Here is a 25,376-nt window from a genome sequence, read left to right as displayed (position 1 = left end):
CTAATTTGTATTCCCTATCACTCCATCCGTACAGCATAACAACACCTTACAGGGAAAATAAACTTTAAAAAAGACCAACATGGTAAAAAATAATTCTCTAATTGACAGTGATTCTGGTGAAAGTTATTTTAAAATATTTTTCTCACACTTCTTTTGTAAGCTGCATATATGTGAAGCTCTGGTTTTTTTGTTCTACTTTGGCTCCTTACTTAAGAATGTAATTCTATCAGGTTTTAATATAATTCTTGTTCTTTGCCATTAGTGCAGGAATGCTTGAATCACCTCTAATTAACTACGGAGGAGGACAATGAGCACAACATTTTGTATGAAATCATATAGAGTTCACTGGTTTGAATTGGTTGAAACCAGAGTGAATATCTAAATCAAACCACCCAAACGCATTTCAAAGGGTCTGTCAGAGGTTATCTCTCACGGTACAGTCAGTTACACAAGGTGATGCTTGCACGTCTTTGCACCTGTTCGACAAAAGCACATATATAGCATGGAACCCGATACATTAGCACCCTCTGTAATCTCAGTGACGACGAAATAAAAAGATGAATTTTGATTATTTCCCTGTCACAAAAGATGTTTAAAGGGTTTAAAAGTCTGAAAAAGCTAATCTGGATCTTTTAATTTGAAATTTGAAAATTAGGGTTTTTATCCTTCTCTGACCTTCAACCAGGAAAGTAAATCACACATTAATTTGATAGTGGAAAATAATGACAGCAAACTAATTGATCCTGGTTTGCATTTATCTTGTGAACCACTTTTAGATGGACCGACACCTAACAGGACAACTTATTTTTAAGTTTTATAATAGAACAGTGCAACAGAGAGGTGAAACTTTTTTTATTATTCATGTTACATATTAGGTGTATCAACGCAGAGTATACATGTACAAATGTAATTTCTCCAAAAATACATCAAAACTGAACTTGGACTTGACTACTAATCAGAAAAAGAAGACCATGTCTCCCAAAATAAATGTTTTTTTTTTTCTTCAATGTAGATGTTTTATTTCCTCCTGTTTTGTTTTAAACTAATCTGGTAGATTTCCACCAAGAGTACAACCTATAACAAGCACTTGACGGGTATAGACATACCATAGAAAACACACAAATACATTCATCACCATCGCCTAGAAAGGTTCAACACACTCCTCCCTAATAAACTACAGTCAAATAGTCACTGAGGAGGATGAGAATTGCAATGCAATATTGTCTTACTGGACAGGAGCTAATATAACAAAGAGGTTGCTATTTAAATAAAATCTGAGCATTTTGCATCAATTATAACTGCATAAATGTTGTACTAGTCTTTTTTTTTTTAAACTAAACCTGTAACGCAGTCTTTCTTTAAAAGATAGAACTGACAAATGTGCATGTTGTGTAAGTTTTATCAAACAGATTGCTGAAATAAACCTCTGTATAAAATATAAACTCTGAAACTTGCACAACAGTTTTCTAGATTTATGTAACCTGTTTGCACAAAGATAAAATCCAACTTTCAGCAGCTCCACTTCACCTCCATAAACATATTTAAGTAGATGGGACGTGAGCAGTCAGGCCTCAACTGATGCATTCGTGCTTAATGCCTTGTTTTACATTTAAACCATAGACTGTTAGTCCCTGGAAGGAAACTATGGTTTTAGTATGGAGTGTCTTATTTACCTGTACTGTTGTGAACAGCATTGGAGTGGGTGCGCCTTAACTGATCTTTATGACATTTAAGTCCCATCATAAACAGACAAAAGAAAATTCTTTCAAATAATTCCACTGTGATGACTTTAAATGTATGCTTTGCTAAAATGTGTTTATATACTGTTTTGTTGTTTGGAATGTACAGTAACATCACAGTCCTGTTTGATTAAAAAACTCTCTTCAGCAGCGTAACTGGTCCGTCTGTGCACACGTACACAAAGGTTTGGGGGTCACTTTGAGCAGTCCAAGTTGGGGGTTTTTTCCTACAGCATAAGATTGAACATATGCTGTAAATGACAATTAAGGATGAATGAAATCACTCATCATAAGTGATTTATGAGTTTGTGTAGATGTTGTTGGAAGATAGGAGTGACACTGAAAACTTACCACTGTACTTCTACATAGATTATCTATTATAAAACATAAATTATTAATGATAGATTATTCCCTTAATTGTCACAGACAACATTACCAATCGGTTGCATTTTATATAATATCAAAATCTTCTCAAAATTCATGCATTATCTAAGGGAACCCCAAACCTTTGAGGTACTGTTGGATCTGTCAGCAACGAGCCTTCACTTGTATCAGTATGGACTCATTCGTGTCTTCTCACCTTCTGATTGGCCGACCCAGTCGAGCAGACCAATCGGCAGGTACACACCCTATATAGGCACTATGCAACCACATCAAAATAAATAAAATAAAGTTGTTCCATCATAGCAATATATTGTGAATATATAATTCTATCTATAAAACAAAAGCCCTCTTGTGGCTCCTATTTCTAAGACATAACAGTAGTCTAAATGTAAATTATGTGTGACAAAATCTAACATAACAAATAAGTATCCCCATAATAACATGTATACAATCTCTTATTAACATACTGTGATGAAAAAAAAAACATGAAAACCTCCAGAGAATTTGTTGTTTACGGAGCCAAAGTCAAATCCTTCAATAACGTACTCGTCAGTGAGGCATTAAACTCCCCCCAACGTAGCCCAAAATATAAGCCCGTCTGTACTACTGTGTCCATTAAAAGGTTACTGCTTTTTCATGCACAGCCAGCAGCCACCACCAGGCTGTCATAATGCCTCTCACTGATGAGAGGGCCATTCGTCTCTGATAACATTCTGGGCTCATTTTCTCGCTGAACTCCACGTGAACATTAACCACGAGTTGATGAATGAGCAATTAGAAAAGTGAAAGCTGATGGAAGCTTGACGTCTCATTTCTTGGATATCAGTAGCAAATGCTGTTAATAACTTGATAAATGTTTGTGAGCTGTAAAAAGTACTAAAAAGTACAAAAAGTTTGGGAAGCTTTGTGAAATATAAATAAAAACAGAATCCAGTTATTTGCAAGTCTCATAAACCCATATTTTATTCACAACAGAACATAGAAAGCATAATACACATACTGGTTTAAACTGAGAAAATGTTACTAGTTTCAGAAAAATATATGCTTATTTTGAATTTAATGGCAGCAAAATATGTCCAAAAAGTTGGGACGATGTTGACTGTGAGGCATCGTCGCTTCTTTTAACAACAGTCAAGAACAAGAACTGAGGAGGCCAGTTGCTGGACTTCCAGGAGAGGAATAATATCCCATTTTTGTTTGATATAGAATTCTAGCTCACCAAAAGTCCTGACTGTTCTTTTTCATACCAGTTTCAAACATATCAAATGTTTTCAACTGGAAGTCTTCCTGAGCCCATCCTGTGACTTCAATGACAGACTCTTGCCTGTTTTAATGCAGTGTCACCTGAGGGCCTGAAGATCGCGGTCAACCAATATTGATTTTCAGTGAGATTTCAAATTATATATATATATATATATATATATATATATATATATATATATATATATATATATGGTGAAAACTTGGCTTGTTTCTTCTGAGAAACTCTTCCTCTCTAAGATGCTCTTTTTATACCCAGACGTGACTGAGCTGTTGCCACTTAAAACCTAATTAGTTGCAAAATGTTCCTCAAGCTGTTTCTTTTAGTAACACTTACTTTTCAAACCTTTTTTTTGCCCCAATCCCAACTTTTTTAACCCTTGTTGCTGACATCAAATTCAAAATGAGCCATTTTTTCATGAAAAAGTAAAATGTCTCAGTTTAAACATCTGACTGTGGGTTTATGAGATTTGAAAATCATTACATTTTGTTTTCATGTACATTTTACACAGTGTCACAACTTTTTTAGAGTTTTGTAATTAAATGTAGTAAAACTTTATGGGGCCTGCTCTATCAGTTTAGTGATTGTAGTCCTCAGATGTCCAATTTTTTTTTTTTTAAAAAGAAGCAATTTTCATTTAGGTTACAGAAAATAAAAAGATGTCAGAATCACAATATTTTCAATTTAATGAATCATCATCACATCATACTATCTAAAATATTAAAGTATAGTTCAGAGTATTCTTATTTTAGTCTATGGTCATTTATATTTAGCAGCATGGAGCAGCAGCGAAACGAAGCAAAGTATACACAATAATAATTACAGATATGACACTGACTCTGGAAGAGGGTTCCAAAGTAGCTTGCAGATGCACTGCAACTATTGGCAACTTGAACCAGTTTAAATAGCACGCCGCTTTTATATATTTTATGAGACATGCAAAATCAAATAGATGTGTGAAATAGTGGCTGAGCTCGTCCTCATGACCTGCCTGAAGTAATATGGTCAAACTGTTAACAAATCGGAAAACAATTTTCACTTTTTGGCAAAATTTGATTCTCGTTTCTAGTAAATCATCAAATTCTTGTTTATTATCACAGTAGTACTTTTTCTACCTGTTCTCTTACACATTTCCTGTCATTTTGTGCACCGAGTCAAGCTGTATTGTACATTATTTTAATTTAGTGGGCAGGAACAATTACGTGGTGTATTGTAGGTTTTTTGCCAAGAAATAGTTCCAAATTTTAGGAAATACACTTTGTTGTTTTCTTACTGTGGACATCCCACAGAAAAGCAGTATTTACCATCTTACTTAAGTGTAGTTGAGAAGAGACAGGTGTCACTTTTGCACTTGTACATTACATTTGAAGCTACACCCAACACAAACTGTTCCTAAAACTGAGCGATAAAACCTTAAAATAAGCATGCCAGCGATAACATTTAAATTAATGAGCTTAGGATGGATCTAGGTCAGCTGTTTCTCTCTGCTTTTTGTCTAAAGTGACTCTAACTCCACTCTTTTATTTGTGATAACTGGGTTTCAACACAAAACTGAACCAGAACAAAGTAAAATAAGTATATTTGGGGGTTTTTTGACTGTTAAATGTTGAAATTTCAGATATTTCTTTTTAAGCGTGGCCTTTTAATTACAAATATTAATGTGGTCCAAACACAGACAAAATCATCAGGAGGTTTACACATTTTCCCTCATCATTGTAAAAGATGATAAATGCAAAGGCATATTCCAAAGTTAACAGTACAAATATCAGAGAAACACTAGCAAAGAGGGACATTTAGTAACAAGTAGTGAGGTTATAATGATGTAGAATTAGAGGTGATACTATGAGAGCAACCTGGATTTGCAACGTGTAGAGATTTTTTTTCCTTTTTGTTTTGTTTGTACTTTAAACACTGCCACGTATTACATACACAGCAGTTCTGTGACAACTGCAAAACAGTCATTGTGTCTCTAGTTTACGTTCTTTGTCTCAGTACAAACTCACGTTCTCCCACTCCACCAGGTACTGCACCTTCCCGTCAGGTGTGACTCGTCTCGCCAGGATCCTCACTGCCTCCCCTCCTCCCCAGCTCCTGGCCACTGTTCCATCCCCACCTCCCATTCCCATTCCCGGTGCCCCGCCGCCACCTCCACCACTGCCGCCACCTCCTCCTCCTCCGCCTACACCACCTCCTGCACCCATGCCAGCCTGATAAGGAGGTAAGTCACGTAGAATGAGGGGCTCCAGCTGCTTCTGCCCCAGCTGGTGTTGATGTTGGTGGTTGTGCTGGTGGTTGTGATGGTGCTGGTGGAGGTGGTTGTGGTGATGGTTGCTGTTGGAATTGAGGGGGTATGGGAAGTATGTTGGTGGTAACCTGCAGTTGTCCTCCATGCTAGGAAAAGAGAAGGGGAGGAGTTAGGAAAACAGGATGGATTCATCTGGATGGAGATCAGTCGGTCCTTCACATATATTTTATCTAAGAAAAAAATTTTAATTTTAGTATTAGTGAATTTTGTAAATAACCCATATATTAATATTAGGTAGACTTTTTGTTTGTGTCTTCTTGAATCGATGCCGCTTTCACTGCTCTCATCACTCTTGCTTGCTGCGTTTTTTTAAATAATAATTTTTTGAAAATATGTCACAATCCCCCTTTTTCTGTTCCTAAGTCATGGTACTAATAATAGGCCAAAGAAAGTGTTAATGCAAAACAATATTACAAACATTACATTACAGCCAAGTTAACCCGTGAAGTTTGGGGTATAAAAATTACTTTGTTATTTTATCCTACCAGATATTTGTGACCAAACTATGTGCAGACAGAGAATTAGCAACCAATTTGCAAAGCTGCATAGTCAACCATGTATCAGTGAAGGATCTAAAGACTTACCCCACCAATAAAGGTTATTACCAACTGAATACAAGTTAATTATAGATGTAAAAAAAAATAATGGTTGGCAAAGACCAAGTCAGTTTTTGATATTTTAAATAACTGTATTAAAGATATTATTTTAAGTTACATTAAGTTTATTCTGTTATGTATATTTTATTCTAGTTCCTGTTCTGTAGTAGTCAGATTAGGATCATGATTTGGATCATTCATATGGTTTTATGAGAAAAACATTTATATTTTTTAATGTGTATATAAAATACCAACTATGGACATGAACTGAATATTAGCACTAACTACAGATTCTCTGTGCAGCTTAAGAGTTTCATGGTCAGTTTAAAAACTGTAAAATAACCTTGCTGTCTGCTCCAAAAGAGCCAAAATTTAACAACTAATTAATTAATTAATCAATTACTGTAGGTTTGCGCTCAAAAAACCCAACGAAAAATTATATTAAGAAATCTACAGTTAAGTAATATTTAAATAACTTAAAAATATTTTATACCTGTATTATAAGAGATACAAGATGACAATAACTGTGTTTTATCTCAGAACTATTAAAACATTTGTAATAATGAATGGTCAACTATTTCCTTTTAAGTTATTTATGTAATTTTAGATCAGAATATCAGAATCAGAATCAGAAAAATTTATGAATAAATTACATAATTCTGAGCTACGTGCCAGTCTTTGCTTTGGTGTTAGGCCAATAAACAATAACTGTCAAGAAAATCATCTATAATTAACTTGAAAAAATCAGAATGACTTCTTCTTCATAATGAATCTCTTAATTGTGGCCACATAAAACGTTTAGCAGATTTTCATTTATATTCTCTTTGTTTCATACACAGGCCTGTAGTGCTTGTAGTGGTTTATTTTGATAACTTGATCGATAATCATGGGCTGCTCAGCTGCACCAGGAAGATTAAAAATTTGTGCTGACTGATAAAATATGTAGTGTGCGCACACTGAACGTCACAAACGTGCCACTCGGTGCTCAACTGTCAAATGTATACAATTGTAGGATCTGTCTAAAATATTTGTATACACCACATATATGTTGGCACTCACAGTGCCCCCAGGCAGTGCTTATGCAAAGGTGTTCAAGATTGGTCCACTCGTCTAGAAAGGGAACATACAAACATATATACATACACTACATTATAGTATGATATCTTCAAGTTACCCCAGACAAAGTCAGCAGTGAGCCATGGACTACCACTATATAAGATTTAAGTCTAAATATGACGAGGAAAAATGAGAAAAACCTGTTGTAGTGATGGAGACTCCTGGAGAGTGTTGAGTTCCCATTGTAGGTGGTGTGGTATAGGGCATACATCCGTTTTGGAGGAGAGCTGTGAAGGGGATTCAGACAATTTTCATCCAGCTGGGTTTAAAAACTGCAGAAAAGAATTTATTTTAAAGGCTCTTTGGAAAAAAAACACTATTGTGATTTCTAGCCTTGGAGTTATTTGTTTCAGGTTACTTACTTTTCTGCCACTGAGATTTCTACTGCCTAAAGAATATGATGGAAGCAAGGTTTTTGACGGGTTCCTCGTGTATTTTCAAATCTTTACCTTTATCCGTGCGGCCCTGTGCTTTTCATCTGACTCAACACCCTCAAAGGCATGTTTGATGGCATCAACAATCTTATCATGTTCAAGTGAGTTCAGCTGAGCTCATTTGAAACCGGATTTGGTCACTTTTATAATCATAAGCTACTTTTATTTACGTTTTTCAACTTACTGTGATTTTAAGACTACTATTTCAGCCTGATATTATTCAGTTTAACAGCTACTTAAGTATTACGCTTAGCAACTAATTTTGCTTGATTAGCCCTCATCTTCAACAAACAACTTTATTTATACTGTTAGACAACGTTGGGGCCCACTCCTGAAGACCTTCTATGACTCTGTGGTGGCCTCAGCCATCTTTTATGGTGTGGTCTGCTGGGGCGGCAGCATCTCTGCTGGGGACAGGAAGAGACTGAACAGGCTGATCCGAAGGGCCAGCTCTGTTCTAGGATGCCCTCTGGACCCAGTGGAGGTTGTGAGTGACAGGAGAATGGTGGCTAAGCTGTCATCCCTGCTGGACAACATCTCCCACCCCATGCATGAGACTGTGACAGCACTGAGCAGCTCCTTCAGTGGGAGACTGCGGCACCCACGGTGTGGGACGGAGAGATTTCGCAGGTCTTTCCTCCCCACTGCTGTCAGACTCCACAACAAAGACTTTAACTGATCATACACACACATCCACAAATGTGCAATAACACAAATGTGCAATAATCTTTCTGGCACCGTTGTATTTTTCACTCTGTTGTATATAGCATTTGTATTCTATTTTTATCCTATTGTATATTTTATTCTATTTTATTCTACTGTATATAGTATTCTATTTTTATTCTATTCTGTACAGTTGTGTACTGTATTTATTCTTATTTTATTTTATTCTATTTGTCCTTCATAACTTTTGCACTGTCCACTTCCTGCTGTGACAAAACAAATTTCCCACGTGTGGGACTAATAAAGGTCATCTTATCTTATCTTAACAATATTTTATTACATTTTTAATTTTTTAAATGGTATTTATTCATTTATTCATAATATTTAGCTAACAATTTGATAACAACTATAAACCCATATCTCCGCCTTCAACTATTCATCAGTACTGTTAGCCAATAGTTAATTAAATATAACTTTTTACATAACTACTCTATTTCAACCGTTAGATAACAATTGTATTTGTTTATTAATACTATTAGCTTGTAATTTTAACTGTCACGCATACTTTTAGTAAGCTACAGTTATTAATGATTCACCCTTTAACCATTACTGATAATCCATTACTTTAAGTGACTTTCTTCCTTTACTGCTCAAATTTTACTTAAACCTTCTTTTATTAATTAAAAATATACCCCACATTAACCACTGCACCGTTGGTTGGTATCATAGAATAGACATGTATATGAAGTGATGTCAGTTACAATTATTAAGTTGTACCCTGCTTTGTTATTCTTTTTGACTCCAAAAGGTGCAATAATTTACAAAATGAGCGCTGTTTGCATTCAATAAGACCTGAATCTAAAAGTCCAAAAAGTCATCAGGGACAGTGTTTATTGAGGTCACAGACAAGAGGTCCAAAGTGTTATTTTTCCCATTGGCTTCTCTAAAAATGGACATCCTTTTGAAACCAGATGAGTCACCTCCTGCTAGCCATTATATTTGTATTATTATAAATTATGGATACTACTTTTTACACAGGTGAAGTGAGTTTTTAACTCTTCTTACATCCATTAATAATTTACCTGAGCAGGAACAAAACTGTACAACAGAAAACTTCTCTTACTTATTAATAATTCACCTGAGCAATAAAATGTTACAACTCTTACCTCAGGTTAAGCTCCTCCTCTGACTTCCTGGAGTTATATAGGCTGGCCCCACCCATGTAGCCATGGCAACATGGCAGTAGCTCAATAGGGTTGGCAGCTACTGGGGGTGGACATGCCTGGGCACAGAAGACACACACAGATCAGCTTGTGTCTGGATGCCAAGATCACAGGAGTCAATGAAGCACTCGTACCTCCGTGCTCACTCATGCATTAAGTCAATTCTGCACAGGGAACGTTCTGTTTGATGACAGCTACGTCTAGAGACAGGTGAGCATACTGAAAACCAGAGTGAACGCATCTTAAAACTGAGGGGATATCCATTCTGAAGACTTTTTGCTATTCTTACAGATACAGAACAGGTTGATTTCCATTTTCTTGCACTGCCTGATCACAAAAATGGGCAGATATACAGTGGTGTAATAAAAAGTGCTTGCACCTGACCTGATTTCCTGTTTTTTTTTCACACTTCAAAGTTTCAGATCATCAAACAGATTTAAATATTAGACAAAGATAACCTCAGTAAATTCAAAATGCTTTTGATTAAAGGAGAAAGGTTATCCAAACATACCTGGTCCTGTGTAAAAAAGTAATTGCCTTTCTGGTTAAATCATGAACTAACTGTGATTAACAACATTTACTAGAAAGCTGAGCTCAGTTTCGCTAAACACACTCAGACCTGATTGCTGGCAGACCTGTTGGATCAAGAAATCACTCAACTAGAACCTGTCTGACAAAGTAGAAGCAGGCTAAAAGATTTCAAATAGCGACACATCGTGCCACGATCACAAGAAACACCGGAGAAGTTACTGACATCTATCAGTCTGGAAAGGGTTACAGAGCCATTTCTAAGGCTTTGGGACTCCACTGAACCACAGTGAGAGCCATTATACACACAAAAAAACTTGGAACAGTGGTGAAGCTTCCCAGGAATGACCAACCTACCAAAATTACCCCAGGAGTACAGCGATGACTCATCCAGGAGGTCACAAAAGAACCCAGAACAACATAAAAGAACTCCAGGCTTCACATGTCTCATTTAAGGTCAGAGTTCACGATTCAACAATAAGAAAGAGACTGGCATCCAAAGCCACTCTGGACCAACAGGACCATAAAGGCTTGTCTCACATTTGCCAAAAAACATCTGGGAAAATATCCTGTTGACTGATGAGACACCTTATGGAAGGTGTGTGTCCCATTATATCTGGCGTAAAAGTAATACAGCATTTCAGAAAAGGAACATCACACAGTAAAATATGTCTGTGGAGGCTGTTTTGCTGCTCAGGACCAAGAAAACTTGCTGTGGTAATTAATGATAAACACCATCATTTAGAAACTTCATTTTGTGTTTACTTGTGTTGTCTTTGTCTAATATTTAAATCGGTTCGATGATCTGAAACAATTAAGTGTGACAAACATGCAAAACATAGGAAACCAGGAAGGGGGTAAAAACTCTTTTTTTTTCTTTACATCACTGTATCTTTAAATCCAAATAAATAACAGGATGCCACATCATCAAGGCTCATCAGACACAGCAGTAGGATGTCTCCCTTAAACGCATCATTCCATAGCACATCTCATAGTGCTGCTCTGCGGCGACTCATGACCCATGACAAGTAAAAACATCAGAAGATCATCAGAGCCATCAATCACTGGAGGCATCATCTCGGAGGATGCCACCTAAAGATTTCTCATCACTGGACTGTGACATATAGCACCAGAGTGAGCCCATTATCATTCCCTTCTCCAGCATTACTATTAGGATGGGATTATTATTCAGTGGCCTTAGTCGACATCTGTGCCTTTAAATGGATGTGCTCTGTCAGTGCTGGACTGTCAAGGTGCCAGCGCCACCTGGCCAAACTGTAATTGACTGCAAAGTGCACTTGGAAGTGATCCCAGGATACGCATATCAGCATTCCTTCCCATCTCACTTTCCACAGTACAAGGAAGCAGCTCCTCCAAGACGGACGGAGATTAGCATCAATCAAACGGGGCACAATGGGGCCTGGATGTGCCAGAGTGGAAACGAGTGCTCTGCAGAGCGTATTGTTCCAGGATTACTGTATGTGCACATACATGGATCAGACTGATGTGTAGGCGGACAAAGTACAATGAACACTGTAAGAATGCCGTGTAAAAATAGTAACCACCGCATGTGATGTTCCTTGTTTCAGTGCAGTCCGCTGGGAATTGGATTTGATGATCAAGATAAATGTGGCGCTGAACTGCAGGTGTTGATGAAATACATGAGCAGCCAAGATTGGATTTGAATTATACATTTTAACTGAGCCAAATACACTACACTTCATCTCTCACGTGCTAGCCTTTATGCGAACAGCAGACTGTAAACATCAGCAGGCTTTCAACATACAGCGAAAGGGAGAAGAAAAATATGAGGCACTGAGCTGCACTGGGTGTAAAAAGACACAGACTGATCTCGACTGCGAAATGAACCTTCATCACAGTTTCTGACTGACAGGTTATTTGGATCGCAGAGAGCTGTTTACCTGGATGCATGAAAAAAAAAGGAAAAAAGGAAAAAATACCAGAGAGGTTTTGTGCCCCAGACCTCCTCCCCCCGTCCCCTGAGTTGAAGACAGAGGCACTGACCTGTGTCTCCATGATGCGACGCTTTGATTTACGTGACTCTGGCCCCCCCACTCTCCTCTGGCAGGGTAGCGACAATGGGCTGAAGTGAGCAAAAAAAAACACATAAATAAGTATACAAGGATACACACAGAGACAGAGTCCCTGTGTGCAACACTTAGTTTTTACTGCAGTGTGATACAGAAGAGCAGAGCAGTGAGATGATTGTTAATACAGACCAGCCAAAACATCATTTGTCTGGCAATCTGTTTCTTCTATATTTCCTCTCTGCTTAAAACTGACCTTGTTTATAAAAGCTGCAAAAGCTAAAACTGCAAAAGCCTCTCCCAAAGGATGAAATCTCCACTGCGTGCTTGCATGACTGGCCAGCATATACTTGGCATTATACTATAATTAGAACTTTACCAGTCTTAGGTTTTGAAATGTGTCTTTTGTCCTACAGGCAATGATAAAGAAAAGACCGAACAGTCATTAAATGAAGAGATTTATCCTTCTCGTAGCATGTTTTTGTTTTTTTGTTTTTTTTAGCAAATAGCACGGCAGTCTGGTCAGTGGATTATAAGAGAGTATAAAGCTGACATTTTGTTGTAAGGAGGATATCTTAGAGGATATCTTATGAAGTGTTAATATAAAAAGGTTTATATTCTGGGGAGAAATAACATTACAATCTGCACATATAACTTTAATATTTCTGGTGTGCAAGCTGAAATTCAATAAGAATCTGTTTGCAGTACTTTGCAGAAAAAGATGACAATTTCACCAAAGCCAATTTAAAGAAAACCATGACATTAGTTTTAGAGCTCAATTCAGTCTGGGTCACAAAAGAAAGGGTACATATAAAAAAGAATTACAGTAAATATTGATGTGGGTTTTTTTATCTCATAAGAGCTTTATGTTCTGTACTCTGATTAACTCGTGAAAGTGGCCAGTTTTGTATTTTTCTCATGCAACACAATTATATGAATTATGTATAAGAAAAATACAGGCAACAAATACAAGTCATGAACACAAATCATTATCATTTTTACTGAAGACAATAGAAATTCTGATATCTGATATGAATGGTGCTATTAGACCACAGCTCACACGACCCAGTAAATGTTTAGATATCGTCCCCTGAGGTGCATGAATATCTAAATGAAATGTTGTATGTTAGCAAAAGCCTTTGCTCAGTGTTCAAGGATGCTTAGCTGGTCATCTCCTCCAGTCAATCAGCAGCACAACTTCACTTATAAGATCCGGATGGTTTAATAAATATTACCCTTCAATATTGAGCTGATTGGGAGACAAATCTGAAGACAAATCTTTGAAGGTCTCGGCGTACCCAACAGATATCTTGAACAAGACTTCCTGTTCAGTCAGTTCAGATCGTGTTAACTATTAAAAAAGCTAAATTGCTAAAAGCTACAGTGCTTGCACATTATGGATTCAAATATATAAGAAAAATGTAAAGATATATAAAATACAGAGCTATGCATAGAACATTCTTTTCTCAAAATCAGATTTAAAACACCAACTTGGATATCAGCCTTTACATGCCTCCCCAGCTTGGTGCTACTAAGCAATCATATCCTATGTTGCTTTAACAAAATAACCAACTGATGTCTTTTGTAAGTACTTTAAACCTAATACTGAGAACAATGTCGATTCAGACGTCTCAAATGTCCGTCAGTATCCTTGAATATCTGCTTTCTTTACTGCTGGCTCCCTCTATAAGATGAAAATTAACTTGAACAAATGATATCTCTTAAAAGGGATGCACTACTTAATGCTCCTGATGTGGCTGTCTGCTCATTTATAGAAAACTGACAAAACTAGTTGAACCAACAAACCTGCTGTCTGAGCCGAGGGAATTTGTAGAAATTTAGGTACGCAAAGACAATGCGTGTTACATCTCTAATATACATATCTGGATTCTGTTCGGATAAATTTTAAATTTGTGTTTCATAAATCATACGATGGTTTTGTGAAATGAAAATCCTCCCTTCAAGACTGCTCCACTCTGCAAATGATTCCATTGTAATTCAGTCTCAATACGCACCAGCTAAGTACTAAAAATGATTTATGATGTCTATGAAATCTACAGGACACGTGCAGATGCATGTGCACACACACTTGGGTACATAATCACACGAAAGCACGCAGGGGAGCTTTCTGCTCTTTTAGGAAAATATTGAGACGCTGATACTTGTGCTGGTATATGAAAATTGCAGTCTTTTGATTCCTAAGTTAATTGTTCATGCATAATGACTATATGCCCTGTGGGAATCTCACAGCTCTTACTGAGATAAGAGCCAAAAATGAGAGACAGTGTCCTTACTCTGACCTTCTCCGGTGCGTGATGTTGATAGGTGGGTCGGTGATGAGCGGCGACGAATCGGACGTCAGCGGTGGAGGGGCTCGAACCTGAAGCCCAAAAAGACACTTTTTCTTCTTGATCTCCTTTCCAGAGACAAACCTGGGAAACACGGAAAAACATCTTCTGTCTCCAGCTGGTTCTTAAACTGTATCATCACCTTATATGTGTGTGTGTGTGTGTGTGTGTGTGTGTGTGTGTGTGTGTGTGTGTGTGTGTGTGTGTGTGTTTCTAGCAGTCCTCTTTGATGTCAACATTAAGCTTTAAGTTGTGTAACACAATGTACATATTCTCATGATGAAAAATTAGACTCAGGAGCATTTCAAAGGTAGTGACTGCGTAATTAACTTGTACATAATTAGAGAAGAGTCTGCCTGGAGAAAACTGCTGTTTTTTGGCCACAAGGTTTCTCTGTTTTTTCAAATATTCAAAGAAAATTTGCTCATATTAACTTCTAGACTGTTTTTAAATAATTAATACCAACCATTCCTGTCCAGCTAGACCAAACAAGCATCAAAAAGTTGTACTTTTAATCTGGTCTAACTGGCAGCCACAGTTCACTTGCTCTGTATGCAATACACCTCGCCAGTTTGAACCTGCATGTCCAACACTACTACCTTCAGTGCACTAAGAAAACTCTTGTATTCATAAAGTGCTACTCATCACTCCAGTCATGTGTGGTTGGTGTTTATTCTTCTCATCATATGCAATGACTTACCTGTCCTTGTGGGAGTTCAGAGCGTTGAGGAGATTGTGACAGCGGTCTTGCCTTGGCGTGTCAGAGAGCTGGAGGACAGACAGGAATGAAAAATCAAAGCTGTGTTTACACAGTAGGTGACCGCCAGACAGAAAACCTCTAATGCATACAATCACTTTCTTTTACAGTTTCTGACAGCAATAATGTTGTTAACTACTTTGGCTATATGGCTAAAAATCCCTGTTGTACATGTCAAATTTAATGCTAAGAACAACTTAAAGGAGAACCCAAAACCTCAGACACAGAGACAGGAAACTCTTTACCTTCCTGTTTATTCTCCTGGGGGGAAACTAGAGACTTTTTACATGGTGCTATGACTTCAGCACAGATGTTAATAAGAGATGAATGATTTCTTATGAGGGATATTTGTCCCCCAGTAGGATAAATGAACATATAATAATGATTTTGTTTTTAAAAGCCCATCAAAACGTGATAAATTGTAGGGACTGCGATCTTAAATTCCCCTATATGCAAATATGTGGTTGTAGTAAGCAGTTACAAACAGCTAAAATACTGTAGAATAGCTGAACTTGATACCTAAAAATGGACATACTAGCCAAATATCAGCAAATAATAATGTTAAATAATAATGTCAAATATCAGTAATTACTGAGCTAGAAATACTGGATAAATGTAAAAGTTGTCTTTGAGTAAACAACTAAAATACAACATATGTTTATATTCTGGATAAAGAGCTGAAATAGTTATCTAAAAGGACTGGATAACCTGTTGGAAAATGGTTGAAATATGTATCTAAAACAAAGGATAAAGAACTGAGATAGCGAGCTGAAACACTGTAAAGTTCAAATGAATAGCTAAAAGTAGCCAAGTGCCAATATATCAATCTGTGAATGAAATACTGGGAAATATTATAAAATTAACCAATGACAATAGAAGTTTATTTGTCAAATTAAACTGATTCTTGCTAGACACATGTTGCAAGAATGAATGAAAATGTTTGAAAAATTCACAATTGGTGCACAAAGACAAAGGAAACTATGAAAAACAAAGATGGATCCACATGTGAAATACAGTATAAAAAGACATTTAGATACAAATTTACGAGAGCAGTACTGTACTAAAAACAAACCTACAAAAACTTTTGAGTAAACAGTTTGTTTGCTTCATTTCTTAAAAGCAATGTATTAACTGTTGAAATGGTTAGCTGAAAATATTCAGTAGACCTTTAAAATGGTTAAATTGCACAGTACTGCATATGAACTACTCAACGCTTTAGCTTAAGGCAGTAGCTAACCCATTCAAAACAGTAATAATTGTCACTTGGTGGTAGTGGAGGAGAGTTCAGTTAATCTGATAGAGCTATGGGGGTCTATTGGCCAAACAAGGTCACTAACCGCTGTCCTAGATCAACACTGAATTTTTAACTTGGTGTTCTCCTTTAAGCTTACATAGAGGTCATACATTTTTAACTTTAATTTTACTTTAATGCTGGTTAATAGGCTTTAAGTCTCAAATGTAAGAAAAAAAAAAAGCCTGGCAGCATTTCACATCATTTCATCATGGTCCTGAAACAGGGAAATATCAATACCGCGCCTAGCAGCAACGAGTCCCAATTCTCATTGGTGAAGGACAGGATTTCATGGTCAAAATCAAAGTATTTCCTCTTGCAGCACAGCGAGAGATGGTAGAGTACTAAATGAGCCAAATCCACCCTGCATTTCAAAAAAGTAAGAGTCCGTTACACAAGACACAGGTAAAATGCAAAAACAGCACGGACATAAACAATCTATATTTAGTGTCATTTTATGTATATTCTTTTCAATGGACACAATTTATATTAATTTGTGTGTCAACCAGACATGATTACCAAAAATGGGTGGAATCTGCTTAATTCTTTAAAATGTATTTTCTGTTTCTGTTCATATTCATTGGCTATAAACATGTCAGTAAATATGTTAGAGTCAAAATGTCAAAATCACCAAGTCATGGGGAGTCTTTGGATTGTCTCTGGTCCCTTTGTACATACGGAGCACTGGAACTGATAAAACCTAAAACAGAAGAAAAAAACAAAAATTCAGACAAGCATCTCAGGTTATTCCTAAAAAAATATTTCTCTTACTCTTGATGAGTTTGTTTGTGTAATAGTTACCTATGGCAAGGAGGTCGTGTAACTTTTTTTAACCAAGATTACTCAAAAGGTTATGATTACAGAGAGGTGGCGCTTCACCCAACACATATGTGATTATGTTTTGGATCACAGGGACACATTAGGACTGTTGAATGATGAAAAAGGTGTAAAACTGAGCGTTTGCAAAACATCTCCATGAATTTTTTTTAAAAAGGGAGGGGAATTTTCAACTCTGTCAAGAGGTATGCAGGAGTAAGCATCTTTATTTTTATTTTTTTACAAAATAGCTAATCCTTTTGTTTATTATTTGCAGAATCAGTATTTCTTTTTGTATCTAGATATATTAATCCAGGGAACTATGTTACATCTTGTTGAGCTCTTACTAATAACTTCAAGTGATTCATACGTGGGGGGTTTTTATTCTTTCATTTTCAGTCATGTAACAAAGGTCACGATCCCCTGCCTTCTGTGTCCCCCTATCTCTGTTCTTCATGTTTCATTTCAGCACTAGTTATTTATCTTTAGTTCCTGCTTTACTTTGAAGATTTGCTTCATTATGTGGCTTTTTTGGTTTGTTTGTTTTTTAACTTTCTGCTCTTATCCCCCTCCCTCCTTGGTGATTATCTGCCCTGCCCTTATTAGTTTTACACACCTGTGTCTCATTTCTAGTCACTGCTGAGTGTGGATATATATTTCTGCCTTCTCCTTGTCCACTGTCAAACTGTCTGTCTCGATTCCTCACACCCTTTTTTTTGGAGCCAATGACTTGCTTTTTCTTGAATATTTTGGCTACTACATTTGTGTCCTCTCGCCAATCTAGGACAAAAATCTTCACAGTTTTTCCACATTTTTGCTTTCCTTGCTATCTATAGATGTCTTCTCCAGACATTTTATCACATAAATCAAGCAGAACTGGAAATAAAGGGACAGGTGTATCTTTTTTCTACTATAATAACATTCTGCCCCGAGTGACCCTGAAACTGAACTCACACAACAACAACACTGTGTGCATCTGTCCTTCTATATGCATGAAGGTCACTGGGTAAGATGAAGCGCAGACATGGTATGACAGCAGTGCATGCTTACTATTCCAACTGTGAGCTCAGTCTTCACTCTTCCTCCATCACCTGCTCAGCAGATGTTGTACCAATCCGGCCTCACTCTCCCCGGCTGTCAATCTAAATCTAATCCCTCCTTTTTTTTCCCTCTCCTCTTCAGACAGGTTCGGCGGTAACACAGTGTCAGGAAGGGTGTGAAACCCAGTTGGCTAGCACAGATGGTTAATGACAATAATAACTTAATGGATGGACACATTTTATTACACGCATGGGATGCAGCCTATGAAACCACACAGTGATCAGCAGCTTGCATATCCACCCAGCATCACATCTGAACTAATAGCTGTGAGGTGATATGCCTGCTTAGTGTCTGTCACCGTCCCTTTGCTCTCAGTATGTAATGAGCTGTTGTCCTTGTAGAGCGAGTCACTGAGTACATTAACAGGCACACTAATAATTTAGTCTTACGCTAATTAAGGCACTTCTCTGATGAGTGAAGCTGTCATGTGGACAACTTTATCTGTTTACCTTAAATAGACTCTGTTTATCTGCTTATCTCAAATAAACTGAGACAATCAGCTAATTAATAATATTGATAGTGGATTCACACTTTGTTATGAATCTGTTTAAAATAAAAATTTTTACTGTTTGCTTCCAGCTTCGTAAATGTGCAGATTTTTTCTCTATTTGTATATTTTTAAGTAAATATAAACCATATGGAATATTTGAGATTGCTTTTTAAACCACTGAGAAGCTGTGCTACATGTGTGTCATTTAACAACAACGAAATAATCAACAATAGCAAATGTGTGCCGAGCAGAACACAGGTACTTTCTGTGCAGGGTAATTCCATATCTAAAGATACTGGATCTAAAAGTAAATGATATTTGGTGAGCAGTAATAATGAAAAAACAATGTAAATTAAGCTATGCTTGAAATTACAGACTTACGCCACATGAGAAGCGATCCAATTATAGATCCTGACTAATACACCGCCTTAATATTGATGTTGACTGTTTATTAGCAGATAAGGAAAGACAAAGAGGATTAAAAATGTGTCTTGCTTTGTTTTTCTTAATTTATATCCTTATCGTTAATTTAAGTTTCAAACATTTTGATTGAGTTCTTAATTGAGTTGTTATTTATGTTGATTTTGTCTTTTTTTATTTGTTAAAATGTGCATCATTGCTTTACTGTTTTTATCAAGCAAGCCAAAAAGTTTTTTGCAATCATATAATTATCAGAATTGATGTACCTTTACCCTCAAGTATCAACATCTGCTTCAAACGTCCAACAAAATCTAACAAATAAGTTATAACCCTCCCAAGGAAAGTTTTAAAAAGTGCACATAAACAAATGCATTATACTGTAATGTGTTAGCTGCACAAAATTTCAACATAATTATGAGTATACTGTCAGCTTTCTGCAGCGATACCCTGTAATGTACCTGTCCCCATACAGCAAAGGCTTGGTTAGACACTGCGTGCAGGCCTCGTGGAACCACTGACCACAGCTGCCACACTGTAACATCTTCAGGTTCCACCTGCAACCCAGTCACAAGAAAGAAACAGCAAGAGAGACTTTAAACACACAAATGAATGAATGAATGTGTCCAGCAGCATAATTGAGCGATGGCTACCGAATGATGACTGCAGCATTTCAAACGCCCACGACTCACAGTTGGGCGTTTGCTTTATTCTACTTGAGGTACTACATAAGTACTACATAGGAGCTAGCCAAACACAGAGAGTGCATTTAAAAGATAGCTTGGAGTACTTTTATTTTATTGATTGCATATCTGACTTGATCTTTGATACATAGAATTTCACTCAAAGAAAGCCAGTTTCAACTGACTGAGACACAACAGATGCACTGCGTGCCCTTTATAAATAACCCACAATACGCCTTTGAGATATTTGAGTTCAAGCTTTGTGGGAGAATGAAAAAAGTTTAGGAGCATACACAAAGTGTACAGTCAAACTTAAAACTGGCCTCTGCAGTGTCACTCACTCTCCAGGTCCGGCACAGTAGCAGTAACACTGCTGCTGATTGGTCAGGTGCTGTGGGTCCCAGTCCAGGGATGAAAGCTGATAGGGGAGCCGAAGTTTCATAAACTGCATGAGCCGGGCAAAGCGCCCCCGTTTGAGGGCCCCCCCTCTCTGTGAATACAATTTGAGGACAGAACTGATTGGTTTGCGACCTCTGAAATCACTGTCATGTCAGAGCAGCGAGGGAGACGGATCACATGCGATGGGGAGAAGGCAATTCGTTTCATTTTATTGTAGGTCAGCTGTGAGAGATAGTGTCCGAGGAAGCGGAAGTCTGGACAATGAGATATGGACATTGACCGATTGACAATTAAGCGAGTGCCTTCTCATCTCATATCTACAGAACTGGAGCACATGTGATTGATTGACTTTAAATGTACTTTTCTCAACTCCAGTGTAGTTTTTCAGCTTCATAGCTATTGATTGTTCATGATTTCACTGACATAATGTAGAACATCTAATACTCAAGTCAATACTGAGAGAATTAGTGTGCTTTTACCTCGAATAAACCCATTACCTGCCACACACAACAGGGTAGCCGCAGCGCAGCTTGATATATTTGACTGGATTTCTCCTATATTACGCACTGAATGTTTTTCCCCCCAGCATGTGAAACGTAGAGATTAGCCGTCTGACCTTGGTTGCGACTGCAAAGACACATTGCCGACATATCCACGAATCGCTGTCAGCTTCCGGTTCGATGGTTGGCGTGTGACACTCCGGATGATAACCTGTAATGGGAGGAGGAGGCAGAGCGTTTAATTCGTGTTTACAAGACACACAGCCGGAGTGACAATAATGACAGAGCAGCTCCATGTTTAGTGCCAGTTTGTTTCAGCTGCATGCAAAACATTTCACTTACACTATTTGCATTTAGAGAGAGAAACGTAGTGAATATGTTTGTCTGCTTTTTCCTCAAAAACAAACTGTCAGAAACCGTGTATGCATGACAGAGCTGTGAAGACATGACGCTAAGATTTGCTGTCATTGCTGTGACAGTTTTAAAACTTCCTCCCACTTGCACTTCAGTATATCGTAGCTTAAAAGTCCAAATGGAGTAAAACACTAAAATGCATGACCTTCACTGTGCAGAATATGCATGTGTAGAGGTCAACACTAGCCTGCTACTTTCTGAAATCTTATGAAGTGGGAAAATTTCTCAGTCCTAACTGAAAATAACACTTTAAGACAGCCACATGTGAGCATTAATAACCATTCTGAAAGTCAATCATGGTCCATCTCTTTGTACCTTTTAAAAAAAAAATATATATATATATATGTAGGCTTGAGACTAATCCTCACCCCTGTAATATCCTGATTTGCATTCATAAAACTCACAGCATTTACACGAGAAAGACTCCCCTTTATCCTGGGGCTGGGGGATCAACTGCCAAGATTTTAAGACTTGTAAAAACTAGCAAAATTCCCAACTGTGTGTGAATTCCTGACAATTCCTGGAAGGTTTCTATGCTACCTACAAGTTCCCATATATAGTCATTAGTTAGAGAGAGGCAAAACTCAATGCGGTGTATTCAACATAAAGAAGTGTGACGAAGACACATGAAGCTTTCACTATTGCACATCTTGTATCCTGCAGTTAAACCTTTAAAAATCTTACTGCGTGCATTTTTCAGCAAGACAGAAAAAGAAGATGTTATTTTAGGATTGCTTAACTATGCAATTATCAAATTAGCTGCAAATTATTATTCTGCAAATTAGTATTTCCAGTTCTTAAAACATGTCTGGAAGGGATATTTAAGTCAGCAATAAACCCCAGAGAAGGCTCTAAAGGTTTTTTTTTTCTCACTTTGTTTCTGGTTCCAATGCAGGTGCCAGCGACAGTATTACTCATTTCTGATACGTGGTTTTCTTTTTAAGTGTGGCACTTTTATTTACCATAATGTGTCAAATGTTCAAGGTCAGTGCAGGAACTGGTGGAGCACCACCATTTGACAGCGTGTGATGAGGTGTGCTCCCTTACCGTGGCGACATTTAAGACAATTTATGAGGGGTTCTTTAAGAGGCGGAGCGTCACAAATACAGCAAACTTCTTCCACTCCAGCAGCAACTGAGGCAAACAGAAAAAGACAGAGAATAGCAGGGGAGGGGAGGAAGTAAATGTGAGAGAGGAAGACAGAGAGAGAGAAAGCAGTCAACAGCATTAATTTATGTATATTGATTCACATCCTTGCCACCTCATTGATTTCAGTGTCTCCTGTACCCTTTCAGATTTCACTTCATTTGATGAGCGGATATCCAGCCCGGTCCTAACAAGTGTCCAACTTCCCCTTTCTCTTGATGTTAGGTAGAGTGGGGGTGCTAGCTCCCTGCGGAGTCTAATAAACTCTTAAATAGACTGTAATATACCAATTACATCTCAACATGCCCCCTGTCAGAATACTCAGAGCACTCGGTATCATAACCTCAAACGTGACTGAAATTTCTCTTCTGCATTTTTCTTTGACAACAGTTGAGAGATCTTGAGAGAAAAGGCACAAGATTTGAACTTTTAAGCTCACAAGAGGAACAAATCAGACGAGCATTCATTCAACTCCTTCAGCAAAATCTGAGAGTGGAAGCACCACCTTTACTGCGAGTTCATCCGAGCATCTCTGTGTTCAAAAGCTCAAGCTAGATGCATTTTTAACCCAACAAGTACAAAGTTCTCTCAACAGGAAGCTACTTACTCTTCTTGCCGAAGGGAGCGGGAGGGGGGGAGGAAAAAAAAGAGTTTTTCTTACACGAGTGAATGTCCTTTCTCAGTACCCAGAACTCAGAGTTGTCCTCAAATCTCACCAGACAACACTGCTTCACTCCATCTACCTGAGAAGGAGATAGCAGGTGAGCGGAATGATTGACAAAACTAAATGGAAGTCTTTTCAAATCCAGCCAAACACACTCATGCACATGCTGCATACACACACTCAAAGGTCTCTCTGTCACACACACGCATACACACTCATACATGCACTTACTCTTTTCACATTGCCGAGGTACAGTAGTCCATCACTCCATCGAGCCAACACATCATCTCCTTCACTTACTCCCCCCATCCTGAGGAAAGAGACAGAGAGGGGAGAGAGAGCAGGGCTCATGTGAAATGGAAATCCGATTTATTCGCTGAATACTTTGCTGCCATTGCTGACAGAGGGGTTTATGGCCCCGGCATTTCGACTGCTTCTGAGACAGGCGGGCTTCAGTGAAAAGGGGTTAAAATCCCCCCCTCCCTCCATCCTCCTCCTTTTAGACTAGAGCATAGCGACAGCCTGTATCCACCACAGTGAAAGATGAGAGTGAGTACACAACCAGAGAGCAAGACAAATGATTACTGCACACATCAAACACACATACACACAGAGAAAAAAAACACTGCATGATGACTACTGCAATACAGTTTGACTGAATGAGCAAAGATCACAGTGCAGCTACTTGAAACATCTTCCCTGCACTTTGCTGTTGTCTTCCCCTCTCCCAACATCTTAAAAACTTGAATAGATGCATCAAATGACTCTGCAGGCATTATCTCTGCACATTGAGCATTTGTTCCAGTGCATGCACTCAAGTCAAGACAGACGCAGGATGCATTACAGTGTATGTAGCCTTTTGTGAATCAGAGGGAAATCAGGCAAATTTCACTGAAAGCTGGCCGGTGAAGGGTACCTGTCAAGTCGAACTCCTTTCCGTCGGGGTCACAGTGATTCCTGGACAGGCTGGACATGAAATGCCCTCATCTGCTGTGGGTCTCCGCTGCCCAATTACTGCCAGCTCGGATGCGCAGCCTGCGTGTTTGCAAAAAGTGGATGATGTGCATGTATGTCCCTGTCTGTGCCAAGCGCCTGTGTGTGTCAGTCAAGCCGTCAGCGAGGAGGAGGGAGAGGAGGAGGAGGGGGGGGGGGGGGGACTGACTGTCCGTCCGTCTCTCAGTCTAGTTTGTCCGTCCTCCGCGGTGCCGTTTCGTCATGTTCCCGTCGCTTTTGCTCTCTACCCCCCCTCTCCGTCACCACCTACTGATGCTATTAAGGCGGGTTTGTCAGAGCAGCACCGGAATCAAGCCGCCAGAGACGCCATCATCCCTGCCTCTCGCTCTCGACCGACTTGTTGTGACGCAGACATAAAACACCAAGATAGAGTGGGAGGGAGATACTGATAGAGGGGGATCCAGAGGTGGCGGGGGGGTCCTCCGCGAGAGCACCTTCCTGTGTGAGAGATTGACCCTAAATCGCTGTGACAAGGTGGGATTGTGATTTCTGAGAAAAGAAAGGAGGGTGGCGGTGCGCTAAAAGCCAGCGGAAGCAGCGCGCCCGGTGACAGGGGCCAATTAAGTAGCCAATTAGTGAGTTTAGCCGCCTCATTAATTGGTTTCAAACAAGAAGGGACCGGACAAGTTTAGGAAACCGGTGGGAAAAGTTTTCAGCAGTAGAAGCAGAGCAGGAAGATTAAACTGTTGCTTATCAGTGCTGATTTTTAGCCGCTGCCCTGCTAAAATGAACTGAATTTGGTGTTATCGTTCTTTCTGTTTTACTCAAGAGTTTTGGGATAACATTAAACATTATTTAGAAAATACTACAATGGGATCCAAATAGATTTAAAGCATATATGAGCTAAAGCATATATTACTTCCCATATAAACCAGATCTTACAATTTTATCTAAAAAATAAACTCCAAAGGGGACAAATATCCAGAGCGTCATCTCCTCTGGGCTGTGATGTCTGATGGCTCACAAAAGAAAGAAAAAAACATGAACAAATGCACAGTGTCTCTAATTGCACCAGTTCCAGTCATACATCCAATGCAGG

At 38.4% G+C, this 25,376-nt stretch overlaps 1 protein-coding gene across 1 annotated transcript; it reads right to left on the bottom strand.

Moving 5' to 3' along the window:
• Window positions 1–3,584: 3,584 nt before the first annotated feature.
• phf1 (PHD finger protein 1) lies at window positions 3,585–24,735 on the bottom strand. Its single transcript, XM_063486631.1, has 15 exons — window positions 24,240–24,735; window positions 23,555–23,633; window positions 23,321–23,402; window positions 22,561–22,647; window positions 21,216–21,310; window positions 20,542–20,690; window positions 19,979–20,074; window positions 17,325–17,393; window positions 16,934–17,057; window positions 15,346–15,413; window positions 14,598–14,729; window positions 12,275–12,353; window positions 9,665–9,780; window positions 7,542–7,628; window positions 3,585–5,775 (listed from the first exon to the last, which is right to left on the bottom strand). Exons 2-15 carry the CDS (start codon window positions 23,630–23,632, stop codon window positions 5,373–5,375), a joined length of 1,665 nt encoding a protein of 554 aa, XP_063342701.1. The 5' UTR covers window position 23,633; window positions 24,240–24,735; the 3' UTR covers window positions 3,585–5,372.
• Between the last annotated feature and the right edge of the window lie 641 nt (window positions 24,736–25,376).

This window comes from Pelmatolapia mariae, linkage group LG10_11 (assembly GCF_036321145.2).
Source record: "Pelmatolapia mariae isolate MD_Pm_ZW linkage group LG10_11, Pm_UMD_F_2, whole genome shotgun sequence".
NCBI lineage: Eukaryota > Metazoa > Chordata > Actinopteri > Cichliformes > Cichlidae > Pelmatolapia > Pelmatolapia mariae.
This window is presented reverse-complemented; position numbering and strand designations above follow the sequence as displayed.